Source organism: Capricornis sumatraensis, chromosome 10 (genome assembly GCF_032405125.1).
Source record: "Capricornis sumatraensis isolate serow.1 chromosome 10, serow.2, whole genome shotgun sequence".
Taxonomy (NCBI): domain Eukaryota; kingdom Metazoa; phylum Chordata; class Mammalia; order Artiodactyla; family Bovidae; genus Capricornis; species Capricornis sumatraensis.
In genome coordinates, this window is record NC_091078.1 from 14,596,087 (window position 1) to 14,609,307 (window position 13,221).

Consider the following 13,221-nt stretch of genomic DNA (forward strand, 5'->3'; position numbering starts at 1 on the left):
TTTCACATGGACGGCATCTAAAGAAAATGTAAAGACATGTGGAATGTGTCTTACTTATGTAAAATATAACAATTTTTTTCTAATTGCATTAGAAGTTGGCACAAATGACTTTCCATAGTTGAAAACATAAAATATTTTTTCTAAGCAAGATGTACTCAATGATACAAAATCCAAGTATAACAAGTAGATTTGCTGCTATGATGTAATCTGTCAATAATGGGTCTGAAAAATTATTGAAAGTACATTGCAAAGAAGAGTACAAAATGCTTGATTAAAACTCAAACTTTACGTAAACTATATCCAAGAATCACTGCATTTCACATTTCTGACTGTCTGGATGTTGACTGAAGTGCACATATACATTTTGATAGTCATATTCTGTATTTTAGTATTTATGATTATTAATCCCTTCAGTCAGCCTGCTCTCCCTAATCCATTAGAATTTTCCCAAACATGAGTTTAGCCAATATGCAGAACTGGTTTTCTTTAGGTTGAGTCCTTTTGTGTGATGGTAGGCACTTAACACCCCTTGGATAATTCTGGGGTTTGTTATTTTTGAAGCAAATTTCTTTTGTTATATACATAATACATGGATACATGTTCCTTGTAAGAAATCAAAGTATGAGTCATAAGCCTAAAGTCCACTCTGTGGGATGTTCTTCTTGTACCTCCCCCAGCTGCCCTTCCACTCAGACACGGCCAGGAGCACCAACCACCCTGGGGGTCAGAACAGCAGGTGCTTTGACAGAAACCACACAGCGGGGCCTTGGGGCAGAGCCTTAACTTGCATTCTGACTATTAGTCTCGGCTATCCGACACTATCTGGCCCCTCCGTATGTCACAGATAGACACTGAAGACAAAGACAGCAGATCTGGGTTGAGCGGTTACCTAAAGACAAAATCAATTTTCTAACTTCTGCACCGGGAATGTGTACCTAGAGAAACCACCAGGCTACTATGACCGGAGACATGTCAAGAATATGAACTTGCACAAATGCAAAATACCAGCATTAAACGTAAGGGCTTAAAATACCTTCTGACAATTCTGTGCCAAGGACAAGAGAAGGAAATAGCATCAGGAGCACTGGGCTTGGAGTCTGAGCATTTGTCTGGTTCTGGCTCCATCTCTAATGAGTTGTGTGACCTTGGACAAGTCTCCTATCCTCTCTAGGCCTTGATGTTTTCTTCACAATTGACTGGAGAGTGGTTAAGTGCTCCCCTGGGCCCTTTTCTGTTCCCACAGCCTGATTTACTCCAGGCCTGCAAACCAGCAGGTGGCAGTAACTACCAGCCGCCTGTCCCTGGTTTCCTGTCAGAGCACCAACAAACCTCAAAGAGTAAACACAATCATGGCTGTAAGATGAATGATGAGGACATATGATCAGTGGGACTAGACACAAATAAACTACATCTAAAGAATGGAGCGTGAAACAAATACTAATAGAATGTTTGCGATGACAAATAAGATTTGATTGAAACTGACTCACAAGACAGAAAATCTAAACCGACACATACCTTTCTCTTTATGGCAACTGACTGTGGTTTAGTCAATCTTGGAGGAGAGCTTTGGATATTTTCTTCCTCTTCCTCTTCTTCCTCCTCCTCCTCCTCCTCCTCTTCCTCTTCCTCCTCTTCCTCTTCCTCCTCTTCTTCCTCCTCCTCTTCTTCACTGCTCTCTTTAGACAGCTCCATCAGCTGCCCTCGCTCCCCTGCCACTGGCCGGCTCTCCGGGGAATGCAAATATTTATTTTTCGATTGTACTTTTGCAGGTGATTGCCTACTGTTAGCTCTAGATGACAGGATTTCTTGCTCCTCTTTTTCCCAGCAGCTAGCTTGTTCCATTAGCCGCTCGGCCTAAAGGGAAGGTAAAAATGGCGGGTCAGTGTGAGGGCAGTTACAGAGTCAGAGCCTCTAAGGATCAAAGGCAAAGGATCTCTAAGTCGTTACTGATCAGGATAATCAGCCAGTCAAGCAGCATTCCAGCTGCATCATCTCAGAACTCTTTTGCATCAGTTAGGATAACAAATCAAAGAAGATTGGGTTTCATGGGATATTTAGCAGTATTAATGATGCGGCGAATTGATTTGAGTCCTTATCGCTACATTACATGCTCACTGGCATGGAGCACTTTAAGTAAGTTCATAAACACAATGAATTGATTGACACTGCAGTCTTGGAGTTCAGCACCAAATCTGATCTGATTACATGCTGTCACTAGTGAGAAATGCTGCTTTGTGATCAATGATAAACGTTTCATTTTTCATACTCAATTCAATAAAATTATCATGTCTTACCATGCAACCTCACTTAGGATAAATTAGTGCCATATCATTTCACAAGCTCTCTCTACATAACCAAGCTTTTGACCATGATATTAATGACCTTAGCTTAAAAATGCTACAAGATTGAAATTACACAACTTAGGTTGATGAACCCAAATTACCTCTTTTTCGGCTTCTCGTTCTTCTTCAGAAACTGCAGCATTAGAAATTAAGATTGGGGTCCACCTCAGACTCTCTGGATCAAGTTCATTGGTCCGGGAACAGGTTTTCAACTTTTCCATGTGGCCCAATATCAACTTTTCCCGTCTAATGATGACAAATCTGAAATGTGAGGAGGCAGAAAAAGGTGCAATCAAAAGCTGAAATTTCATTTCACCTTCAGATATTGATCTCTGCTAGCACTAACATTACCGGGGTTAGAAAAAACCAGAAAGCTCATCAATGAAAACGTGGAAGAAACTGAAATTTGACTAGCAAAGAAGTGTCACTGCCTGTTTTCTTTTTGGGAGAAAAGTTTTTATAATGTTGTTGGGAACCTCTAATATTTAAATAGAATGAATCTGCCTAACTTTAGGGACCCTTTCTGGGGTAAGATGGTTACGAGGCAGCTGGGTTGCCCAGGACACGGGTGCTCACCGGCCATCTCTCTTGTCAATCATGTGGAGGTGCTGCAGAGTGGTGGCGATGTCATGGGGGCACATGCCCGTAGCTCTGCTGATGGCCTTGATGCTGATGTGCCGCTCGTGGTGGTGGTAGAGATATTCTAAGATGACACTCTTCCAGTAGGCCAGGTAGGAGAGACGACCTAGATCGGAGAGTGGCTTTTCAGGAGACCCTGCTTGGCCCTCTCTTCGAGAAAGCAAATAGCCTAGGGCAGAAAAAGCAAAAGTCGACCTCACTGTGGTGTTCTCAGACATTGGAACAGGGGCCACTCGAAATAATGTAAGATTTACAAAAAAAAATCAGGTAAGACTTACACTGTAAGTAGCAACAAGGTACATCACATCACAAAATATCACACAACTAACATCACACTGGAGAAGTGCATTAATTTTATGTATAGTCTCTTCCCAGTTATAGCGGTCTGACATCCACGAAGTTTATGCCCCCGAATCCTTTATAGGAGCCCTGTAAGTCAGTTCATTTAGCTGATGGCAGCATTTCAGGCATACGTTGTGGCATACTTAACGAAGCTAAAGTTGAACACATTACTTCTGATAAGTCTCAACGTCCAAGTCCCCCAGCTTCAGGTCCTTTCAAAAACTAAATGTCAGGCACTTACTCAGAAATCCTGTCAAGGGACCACCCCGAACATTAATTGGCGGGGGGGGGGGGGGGGGGGGGGGTTGTTTTCCACAGGAAGAACCAAATGACCCTTTAACAGCTGAGTCTTAATAAAAGACAAGGGCCTCTGTTGACTGAGATTCCGTATTGCTTGTTACATTTAACTAGCGGCGGATCTAAAGCTTTGTTTCAGGACTAATAAAAGAATGTCTTTTAAGTCAACTGCTGCAACTCCTATCAGCTCCACTAGCTCTATTTTCACCTCTTTCATGGAAATTAATTTATAATCCAACCGTTGCTCCTACAAATTAAAACAAAACAACCTCCTTAAAACAAACTGTTTCATGTAAACGCAGAAAAGCCCTGAGCATGGTAGGCTTTTGAACACATACCCAACAGCATTACTGTGAAGGTTCCTTGGCAAAGGAACTTTAAAATGAGAAAAACTTTAAATCCACTTGAAGGTAATGAATGAAAGCTGGCGGCTGTCTCGGTAATTAAGAGCCACTTACTGAGTAGAGAGGAAATGTTATAAACTAATGATGTCTACCTTGTTCTAATTATCTATTTCAACAGCCTCACCTTCATGAACTTCCTAAATTTAAACAAACATCAACTACATACAGTAGGTGGCAGCAATTACAAAATCATGCTGCTTTGTAAACCACCCAAATCTTCAGCATTTTTCTTCTTTATCTACATTTCCAAAATGGCTGCATTTTCAAGAATTTTCTCAATTTTGGATTTTTTGTTAAAAGGAGAAAGCAATGTCTCTGGTGCATTTTCCTGCCTCTCAGAATCACTGTAAATAATGCAGAAATATACAACAAGAAATCCAGCCTTACCCTAGAAGGGTATAACCACAGCATTTTGCATTTTGATGGTTTTAATCTGTACGCCATTATGAAGATCAGGCACATATTTAACTTTAGGTTTTGCTGAAGTCTTTTGACTTGTCTCTTTAACTCATGTTTAAGCGCAAAGTATCTGACTGAATGCAAACAAGCACCACAAAATCTGACTGTCGACACGTCACTGGGCTGCACACAGAGGCTTTCTACAGCAGTGTGTCAGGAATGCTAACAGTGATGGCCACTGTGCTGAACCCAGCCCAGATTACGCCCTGTCAGTGTGCAGAAGCGCCGTCACCAGAATACAAAGGGTGCCCAAACCTCAGGACACAGATAATCGGCACATCTGTCCCCGGCCTCCTAAGTGCTTGGTACATGCTGAGAAATTTACTGGGTCAGCTGGAGGTCCCAGCTCTGTACCTCCGGGGTGGGTGGGAGTCGGGGAGGGAGGGGGAAAAGAACCACAGTGTCATGGACAGGGAATGATCCATTTTTGTCCACAGGATCCCTCAAGTAAGTCTGATGCAGTGACTGTGAAGTTCCCTAGCTCCTCACTGGTTCTCATCTGAACCCCACAGCTGGGAACAGTAAGCACCCCCACTCTGAAGCCCAGCAGACAGATTTCCGTACCACCAAAGTTGCACCCTCCCAACCTCATGTCCCCTCTGCGACGAGCAACCTTATCCAGGGAGCGCATGTATTTCTTTGTTCTGTCTTCTCTTCCCATGAGTGCTTTGTTGGGCTAAAAGGAAGCAGCCAGAAGCCCTCCAAAAGACAGCTGACACAATTGTTCATGCTTTCACACCCCGAGAGAGCAGCATACACCTTCTCAGGGCCTCAGACCAGACGGGTTAGGCAACCTGGGGTCTGTGGCGAACATCCAGGAGCAGGCCTTTCAGCACCTGCTGCTCCCACTGTGTTCAGTGGCTGTCTCCCTGGGACGCTCCCTTGGACATAGTCTGTGATCTGTGTCTGAGCCCCACTCAGCACGTGCATACCAAGCCCGCTGGACGTTCACAGAGACCACCTCTGTGCTGTGCTAGCAAAGGCTGCAAAGGCTACCCATACCTGCCAGGAAGTGATACTTTCCCTGGTGTGGGAGAGAAAAAACTGCAAGCCCAAACTCCAACCAGAACACACCAAGCAGGTTTCCAAGGATGATGGGCCCGCCCCACTGCAGACCACACAATGCCGCTGTCCCAAGACATCCCGGCACCGTCTGCAGTTTTCCTGTCTCCTCTCTGACTCATGAGCCCCTCAAGGAACTTACACCAGTGGAAGGAACTCATATTTGTGCTAAGAGCCATTTGTAAGTTCACAAAGTCTTTTCTCCTGAAGGAGAAATTTTTGGTTTAAACGGAATCCATTTCAACAAACAAAATGACCAAGGACAAATTTGTGATTCCTTGGTAGTAAAGTCAAGTCACTGGTAATATGTTAAAATATACACAACAGTTTAGCAGGAAAAGTTGCCGTGTCTTTTCCACTCCATTTGTGCACAAGGTTGAAGTAATACATAATTTAAATTTTACCTGCAGCAGGCACTTTTCCTCAAAAAAGCTGTAGCTGGTGGCACTTTATGACTCTGCCCTTCATAACATGGAATGGTTTAAATCATGCATTTCGTGCCATCTTGTGTTTCCTTCTACTTTTTCTAGGCTCCTCAAATTATCATCACTATAGAGCCCAATGACAATAATTTTTAGTAAGAACAGTTACTTATTGAGTGATTATAGCGATGTGGTGGTTAAGTTACAGCTCTTAAGTTTAACTTACCAAAAAGATTCCAAATAATTGATCTAAGATGCAGGGAAATAAAAGGCACTTATCTTGGAAGCCGGTATATTATCCTGAAGCATCTGAAACAAGTACGATACACCCGTGGTGATGGACTCCTGTGGTGCTCTAATGCCTTTCTTCAACTCAGGATACTTTGAATCAGAAAACCTGAGCTATCCCTGGGGAAACCTGGCTGTTCAGACTGGAAACAAAGTGATGTTTGGAGGACAAATCCCAGTAGCTGCAGTATAATTAATCGCTGGTGAAATTATTCCCTGTAAATTGTGAGCCAGAGGTGCTGGTGAAAAGCGCTTAACTCTGCGAGCAGGAGGCTTGTGCTTTAAAGCTGACTGGCCAACACCCCTCACCCACATCAGCTATCTTGAGGAAGCTAGCTTCTTATTTTGCTTCACTGGAACTACCTACCCAAGAGAAAGTCAGGTCTAAGTTTTAGTGTATGAACCACGCACTAAATTCAAAAGATTATCAAGGTATTTGCTTAAAGGGAAAGGAAAAATAAGGCGAGGTCTGCAAAGAAATAAGTGTTTCTAAGCTGTATTGCATGGGACCCAAATTTACCTCACCTCTGTTGAGGCTGACCTACCTGTAGTAAGATAAGCAATCCTCATGTTAACTAGCTCTGATCCCCAGTGTTTGAAGAGGTTAATTCTCTCCTAAGGGCAGGGGAAAAAAAAGTGGTAGAGAGTTGCCTTCCTGCAGGCATTAGGATAAGGAGGGAACAATCTTGACAAGGTCAAGATTTGTTTTTGCAGCCTAAATTCCCAAATTAACTGAACTCCCAGCATATTAAATGCAAGGTTAACCCTTGATTAATATGACACGCTCTTTTCTTTTAAATCAGTAATGTAGTAAATTAGAATGCAGACTAAACCAGAGTGGAGTAATGTTTTCCAGCAAGGGGGTGGGCATGGGTAAGGATTTTCCTCTCCAAGGCAGCCATGCTTACCCTTGCACATCTTTATGTTCTACCACCTGGAGCCAGACCATATGAACTTCCTCAAAGACAAAAGGGCAGACTTTGGCAACGTATTTCCAACTCCCATCTATCTGGATTATATGGGTCTGGAGTAACCAGTTGCTTTTAGGGGAAAATAATCTTTAAGGATTACACAGTTTTCATCAGACACCTGTTTAGCTCAGCAAACCCCACTAAAGGGTTCCTATCGATAGAGAGCATTGGGTTTGCAAGCCTCGGAACTGACACCAGGCCAGGGATTTATGGCAGCTCTGGATCAGAGGAAATCCAGTGGCTCTAACCATGTATCTCAAAATTGTGAACGGAAATTCACTGGTCCACACTCGGAAATTCACTGGTCCACACTCATCTATTACTGGTTTCTGGGGTTAAGCAGCTCTGTGACCAAGTGGACAAATGGCATGTTATCAGTTTAAACAGTGGAGATAAATCAGTTTGACAGGCTACTTATGTCTCCTCAGTGAAATTTTGTGGTGATTTTGCAATTAGTAAAGAAGGAGGCTGAACCTTAGCCTTCTCACTGTTTGAAGAGGAGTATTCTAAATGACTTGTGATCTGCCTGAATTCTTAACTGCTCAGATGTGTCCTCAGCGAAATTGGAAATTTTTAATTTTAAAGATATTCTGTATTTTAGGAGATTGGTTTTGAAGACATGGAAGTTTACGGCAACATTCCCATAATTTTATGGGCTTGAATAAACACTGCCTGACCTCTCAGTCTACAGCCAAAGACCAGTGGTTTTCAGAGTGTGGTCCCCCAGACCAACAGTATCAGCTATCACCTGGGAAATTGTTAGGGCTGTAAATTCTCAGGCCTATTCATCAGAACTTTTGGAGGCAGGACCCAGCACCTGTGCTTTAACAAGCCCTCCAGGTGATTCTGATGCACTGAAGTTTGAGGAGCACTGGAATAAACTCTGCTATAGGGTCGCACAGAATCGGACACGACTGAAGCGACTTAGCAGCAGCAGCAGCATAAGGGTGCTGGCTTTGATGGGGATGTTACAATGGCCCTGCACAGGAGGAGAGCCAATGAAAAGACAGTGGCTGAAGAATCTCGGTGAGAAGACCTCACCCAGATCCTCGGTGGGAGAGAATCTGGAAAGCCCCACCAGATTGAAATTTAGCCAGGGTCACTGAGTTGGAGAGTGCCTTTGTCTGTAGCTTCTGCGCCTGTGCTTCCCAACCTTCACCGTGCAAACAATCCCCTTCTTGTTACAACTGGATTCTGATTCAGTACGTCTGGAGTGGGGCTTGAGAGTCTGCATTTCTAACAAGTTCCTATACCATGAACCATGCTTGAATAGTAAGGGTTTATACATGAAGCCAGTGATTCTCAAACGTTTGGGTCTCAGGACCTCTTTACACTAAAAACAAATTGTTTAAGAGCTTCTGTTTATAAGGGCTACATATATTAATTTTAGAAAAAAATTGACAAATATTTATTTAAACCCCCATTAAACCCATTATGCGTTGACATCATTTTCTGAAATACAAAAAAATTAAAAAACAAATAAAATAAAAAGTGACAAGAGTAGCACTGTTTAACATTTTTGCAAAATTCTTCTACAATTAGCTTAAGAGAAAACAGCTAGATTCTCCTATCTGTTTTGGTATTCAATCTGTTGTGATATCACAGGTCATGAAATTCTTGACAACTCCACTGTACACTCATGGGAGAATGAGAGTGAGAAGGACAAACAGTATCTTAGTATGACTTTGAAAACACTTATGACCTTGAAGACTCCCTAAAAAGGGCTTCCGAGATCCCCGGCGGTCCCTGGACCATACTATGAAACCATCTGCATTAAATAAAGAAATGAGAAGAATTTATAAAGATGGGCAACAAGGCCGCAAGTATGAGAAAACAATCTGGCCCTTACTGCACACAGCATGACAGATCGTAAGAGGCACCACGGGTTGGTTAAGGGCAAGGGCTCTAGAGCAAGACTGCCTGTGATGGAATCCAGAGTCCACGTGTAACAGCTACGTGGCTTTGGGCAAGTTATTTAATCCCTCTGTGCTTCAGATCCCTCATCCATAAAGTGTGGAGAGTAATCAATCATACCTGTCACCTGAGGGTTGTCATAATAATAAAATGAATGAATACAAAGCACGTAGAACAGTGCTTGGCATATTACAGAAACCCTGTATGAGTGTTAGGTATTATCATTATTATTTAGCATGGTGAATGAAAGGAATCTCAAGCTGGTCATTTGATGACTGCTTATCCTTATTGTAGGGGAAAGAAAGAAAACTGGGACAGAAGGAGGCAGAGAACAGCTCCCTTTCCTTTTTCCTACTTTTGCTTGAGGCACCTGAAAACCATTCCATTCTTCCTCCTGCGCCCATCCCCATCTAACCACCCAAACATAAATTAAATTAGAGGAAGAAGCTATGATTAAATAAAAAAAAAAAAAAGGCAAACATATTCTGCCTCGGGAACGATCTCAAGAAACTGGCGACTAAAAGCTCCCAGCAAGCACATTTCTGTGCCCCCAAATTCCCTTTGGTCCTCAAGTCTTTAACTTCAAGGACTGCCCTTAGGAAACAGCAAGCACATCAAACCACAGTAACAATGATGGCTGGAGGGCTTCAGCAAGAACCCAGGGATGGTCCCAAGAGATGAAACAAAAACCCAAATGTTCTAGAAGACTCAAGAGTGTCCCTGGGAACATGGCTTGAGCCAGTGAAACCCAGAGAATGGGAACAGCAAGTCTTTGGAGAGGGAAGGCTGGCTGCCCAGGGTCACACGCCAGTCTGTCTCTCTAAGGCGCCCCTTAAGATCTCCCTTTTCAAAGATCCCACAAGCTCCTCTGCAGACTGTGCTGATGCTGGGCTCTTCCTCAGTCATGTGGTGGGGCCACTGGTCTTTTTTACTGAACACCCCTGCCTTGCTTTCAAGACTATATGGAAGAGCAGTGGTATTCCTTCAAGCCACGCCCCCACCCCCACCACCACCCTGGGGAATGTGTATGTGGGCATGCCGCCGCTGCTGCTGTGGAGGTGTGCGTGTGTGTAAGCATACAGACCATACTGGAATTTACCAGATGAGTTCCATGAGTCTGCGAGTGGGTGTGGCCTCTCAAAGTGGGTGGTCGTTCTCCGTGTATATAAACTCATTGTGTATACAAACTCACAAACTCATAAACAGGACATCAGGTGGCAGGAACTCTCCTCCCTCTGCAGTGCCCTTGTGTTGGAGAGGGTGAACATCTGTGAGTGAGTTACCAAGTTGGGGATGACCAGGGCCAGACCCTTGTGAGACAGCCCCAGGGTAAAAATGAGTCAATGGTTTTTTAATAACTGATTAATTTAACTGAGTGACGCTGTCTCTTTATTTCTCCTTTTTCTATCTTGTGGTCTTGCCCAGAGGTTCTCAACCCTGGTTGCACACTAGAATCACTCAGCCTTTTAAAAGCTCCAGATGTTCATGCTTCATCCAATCACAACCCTTGCCTCTCAAGCCAGGCTGGTCTCCGAAGTGTTCGGGCTTATATTAGGCAAAGGATCTTGGGGACTACTCCTTGGCCAGAATGTTAAATAGAGGTGGAATACCAATCCCACTTCTCATTTCTGTCTTGCCCTGCAAAGGCTGTGGTGGTAGCAATGGTGCCTAATGAGAGATCCAAGTAGAAGGTGAATCCTGGGGGAATCAGAGACACCTGAGAGTTAATGGCAGAGAGGAGAAGGGTCACTTGGCAGAGAACTCCGTGGCAGACTTTGCAGAAGCTTCACCGATTTAAACATTTAACTGAGAAATATTTGTTTACATGTGCCATGTTACCACACCACCAAGGTCCTGGTCTGGTGTATTAGAAAAATATAATTTTTCTTAGAAGGTGATCATGTATGAAATAGATTCAGTCTCCCAAATTTCTTGTTAGGAAGATGAGGCACCTCTGACAAAGAACAAAATGATCAATTTGTCACTCTCACTTATTCCCAAACTAAAACCATTTGGGGAAGGCAAGAATTAAAAAAAAAAATCTTTCCTTAACTATATCTGGGAAGTAACTAGTTTTTTTTTTTTTTTTAAATGAGGCCCTTGCCTATTGCAAATTAAGTTCAGCTCTGATTCATCACTCAGAGGCACCCTTGGTTAGATAATAGTAATACAGTACCGGTACCATGACATCTGAGGTGACAGAAATTAGAAAAACATGTCAGAAGAATGTCCTCCTTTGGGACCTTTTGTGGGTTTCCACAGTTCAAACCACTTTTAAATTCTGGAAAGTTTTGGGAAAAACAAATTTACCAAAAAAAATTTTTAAGATGAAGTAATCTGGCATTTAAAAACTATGCCCTTTCTTGTAAATAGGCAAAAGTCCACACTGGAGATTCAATCTGAAAAACTATTTCAAAAACTAAATTTCTTCCAAGTTGAAACCTGGATACAATTTTTATATCGAACTTGCAAAATCCTAGTAACAAGAATTTAACTTTGAACAGTTACATTTTAATCACTGCATTAAACCCATACACATTTCAAATAAAGCATCTGCTCAGAGCACGTAACAGTATATATTCACAATGCTGCACCTGTGTGACCATTCTCTGTAAAACATTACAACTGAACTCTTCTTTAAATACTACAAAAAACAAAAAGGGGAGTTTCTTTTGACCACTGAGCTTCTGTGGAGGGTGGCTGAAAACGTTATTCTAATAGTCTGGTCGAATCCTACCCGGCCAACCGAGGGGGAGCATTTAAACCAACATGGACACTGGCCACTGATCTCAAACCACATTTGGGAGACAAGACAGACAGAAGAACAACTTGCCTTTCCATATGTTTCTTCTCTCACAACAGCCCCACAATACTTTGTGTGTGTGTGTGTGTGTGTTTCCAGTTATAATTTTCAAAAACCGGACAAAGTATGTTATAATTCCAATCATGAGTGATGAGCTTTCTGCATTGCAAATGTAAGAATATAGCAAGACTGAAAAAAGGAAAAAGTGGGAAGCAAAATCTAAAATTTTTCTTTGTTTTTAAAGTACATTTCAAAAAGGGTCTGTCTTTGAGACAACTTTCTAAAACCAAAGCATGGCCTATCACCCAAGGTGACTTAGACAAACAGTGCTATTTCACTGGTCTATAGAAGTCGGAAACGTCTCTTTTCACTTTTTATTTATCTCCTCTAAGCTTTCAAACAGGATTGGAAGTAAAAAGCCTCTGGCAATAAAAGGTGGTCTCCACACAGGGTTACTGATGAGCCCATTTTGACAGAAGTGCAGCTTCCTGCACCTGCAGGCTGGATGGGGCAGGAAGCTAGGCTGGGATGAGGTATTCAGTCAAGTCACTGGCTGCTTTGCCAGCGGACTTGGTGTCATGTAAGTTTCTAGCCGTTAATCCTACAGGGATCTTAAAGTCCAACTGGCTACAGTTAGATATTAGCTGTTGGAAAAACAAAAAGCTATGAAGCGTCATCACTAGCGGTATTAAAAGACATCAGTAGCTCCCCCTTCAGTTAGCAGGTAATTATCTCTCAAAGTCCACCTGTTAGATTGGCTCCCTAATTCAAGAAGTGCTTAACAGCTGAGACTTCAGTAACAATATGTTAATATTGGTGGTTTAGTTGCTAAGTCGTGTCTGACTCTTGTGATCTCATGGACTATAGCCTTCCAGGCTCTTTTGCCATAGGATTCTCCAGGCAGGAATACTGGCGTGGGTTGCCATTTTCTTCTCCAGGGGATCTTCCAACCCAGGAACTGAACCCAGGTCTCATGCATTGCAGCCAGATTCTTTACTGACTGAGCTATGAGGGAACTGTGCTAATATTAATATATTGTTATTATAAATATATAGGCTTACAGGTTTAACACTAGTAATATTAATACTGTAGCAAAAACTGTGCTAACAATATATTAGTATTAGCACAGTTTTTGCCACAGTATCACTAGTATTAAACCTCTAAGCCTTTATATTCTGTGGTCACTGGTAACCAAAGAATGTCCATCCAACTTTCAAAAGGTTGGGATTGTTTAACAGTGCGTTCAGCAGTGGAATGCCCACTGTGTTCTAGGCACTT

General features: G+C 42.6%; 1 protein-coding gene across 6 annotated transcripts in view; it reads right to left on the bottom strand.

Annotated features, from left to right (window-relative positions):
- Window positions 1-13,221, bottom strand: part of KAT6B (lysine acetyltransferase 6B) — a 167,264-nt gene that overhangs the window by 7,970 nt on the left and 146,073 nt on the right. For all 6 annotated transcript variants that reach the window (XM_068981772.1, XM_068981771.1, XM_068981770.1 and 3 more), the window contains 3 exons: window positions 2,919-3,150; window positions 2,444-2,603; window positions 1,516-1,854 (listed from right to left, as the gene is read on the bottom strand). In XM_068981772.1, the coding sequence (XP_068837873.1) occupies window positions 1,516-1,854; window positions 2,444-2,603; window positions 2,919-3,150 (731 nt within the window). The remainder of the gene's footprint in view (window positions 1-1,515; window positions 1,855-2,443; window positions 2,604-2,918; window positions 3,151-13,221) is intronic.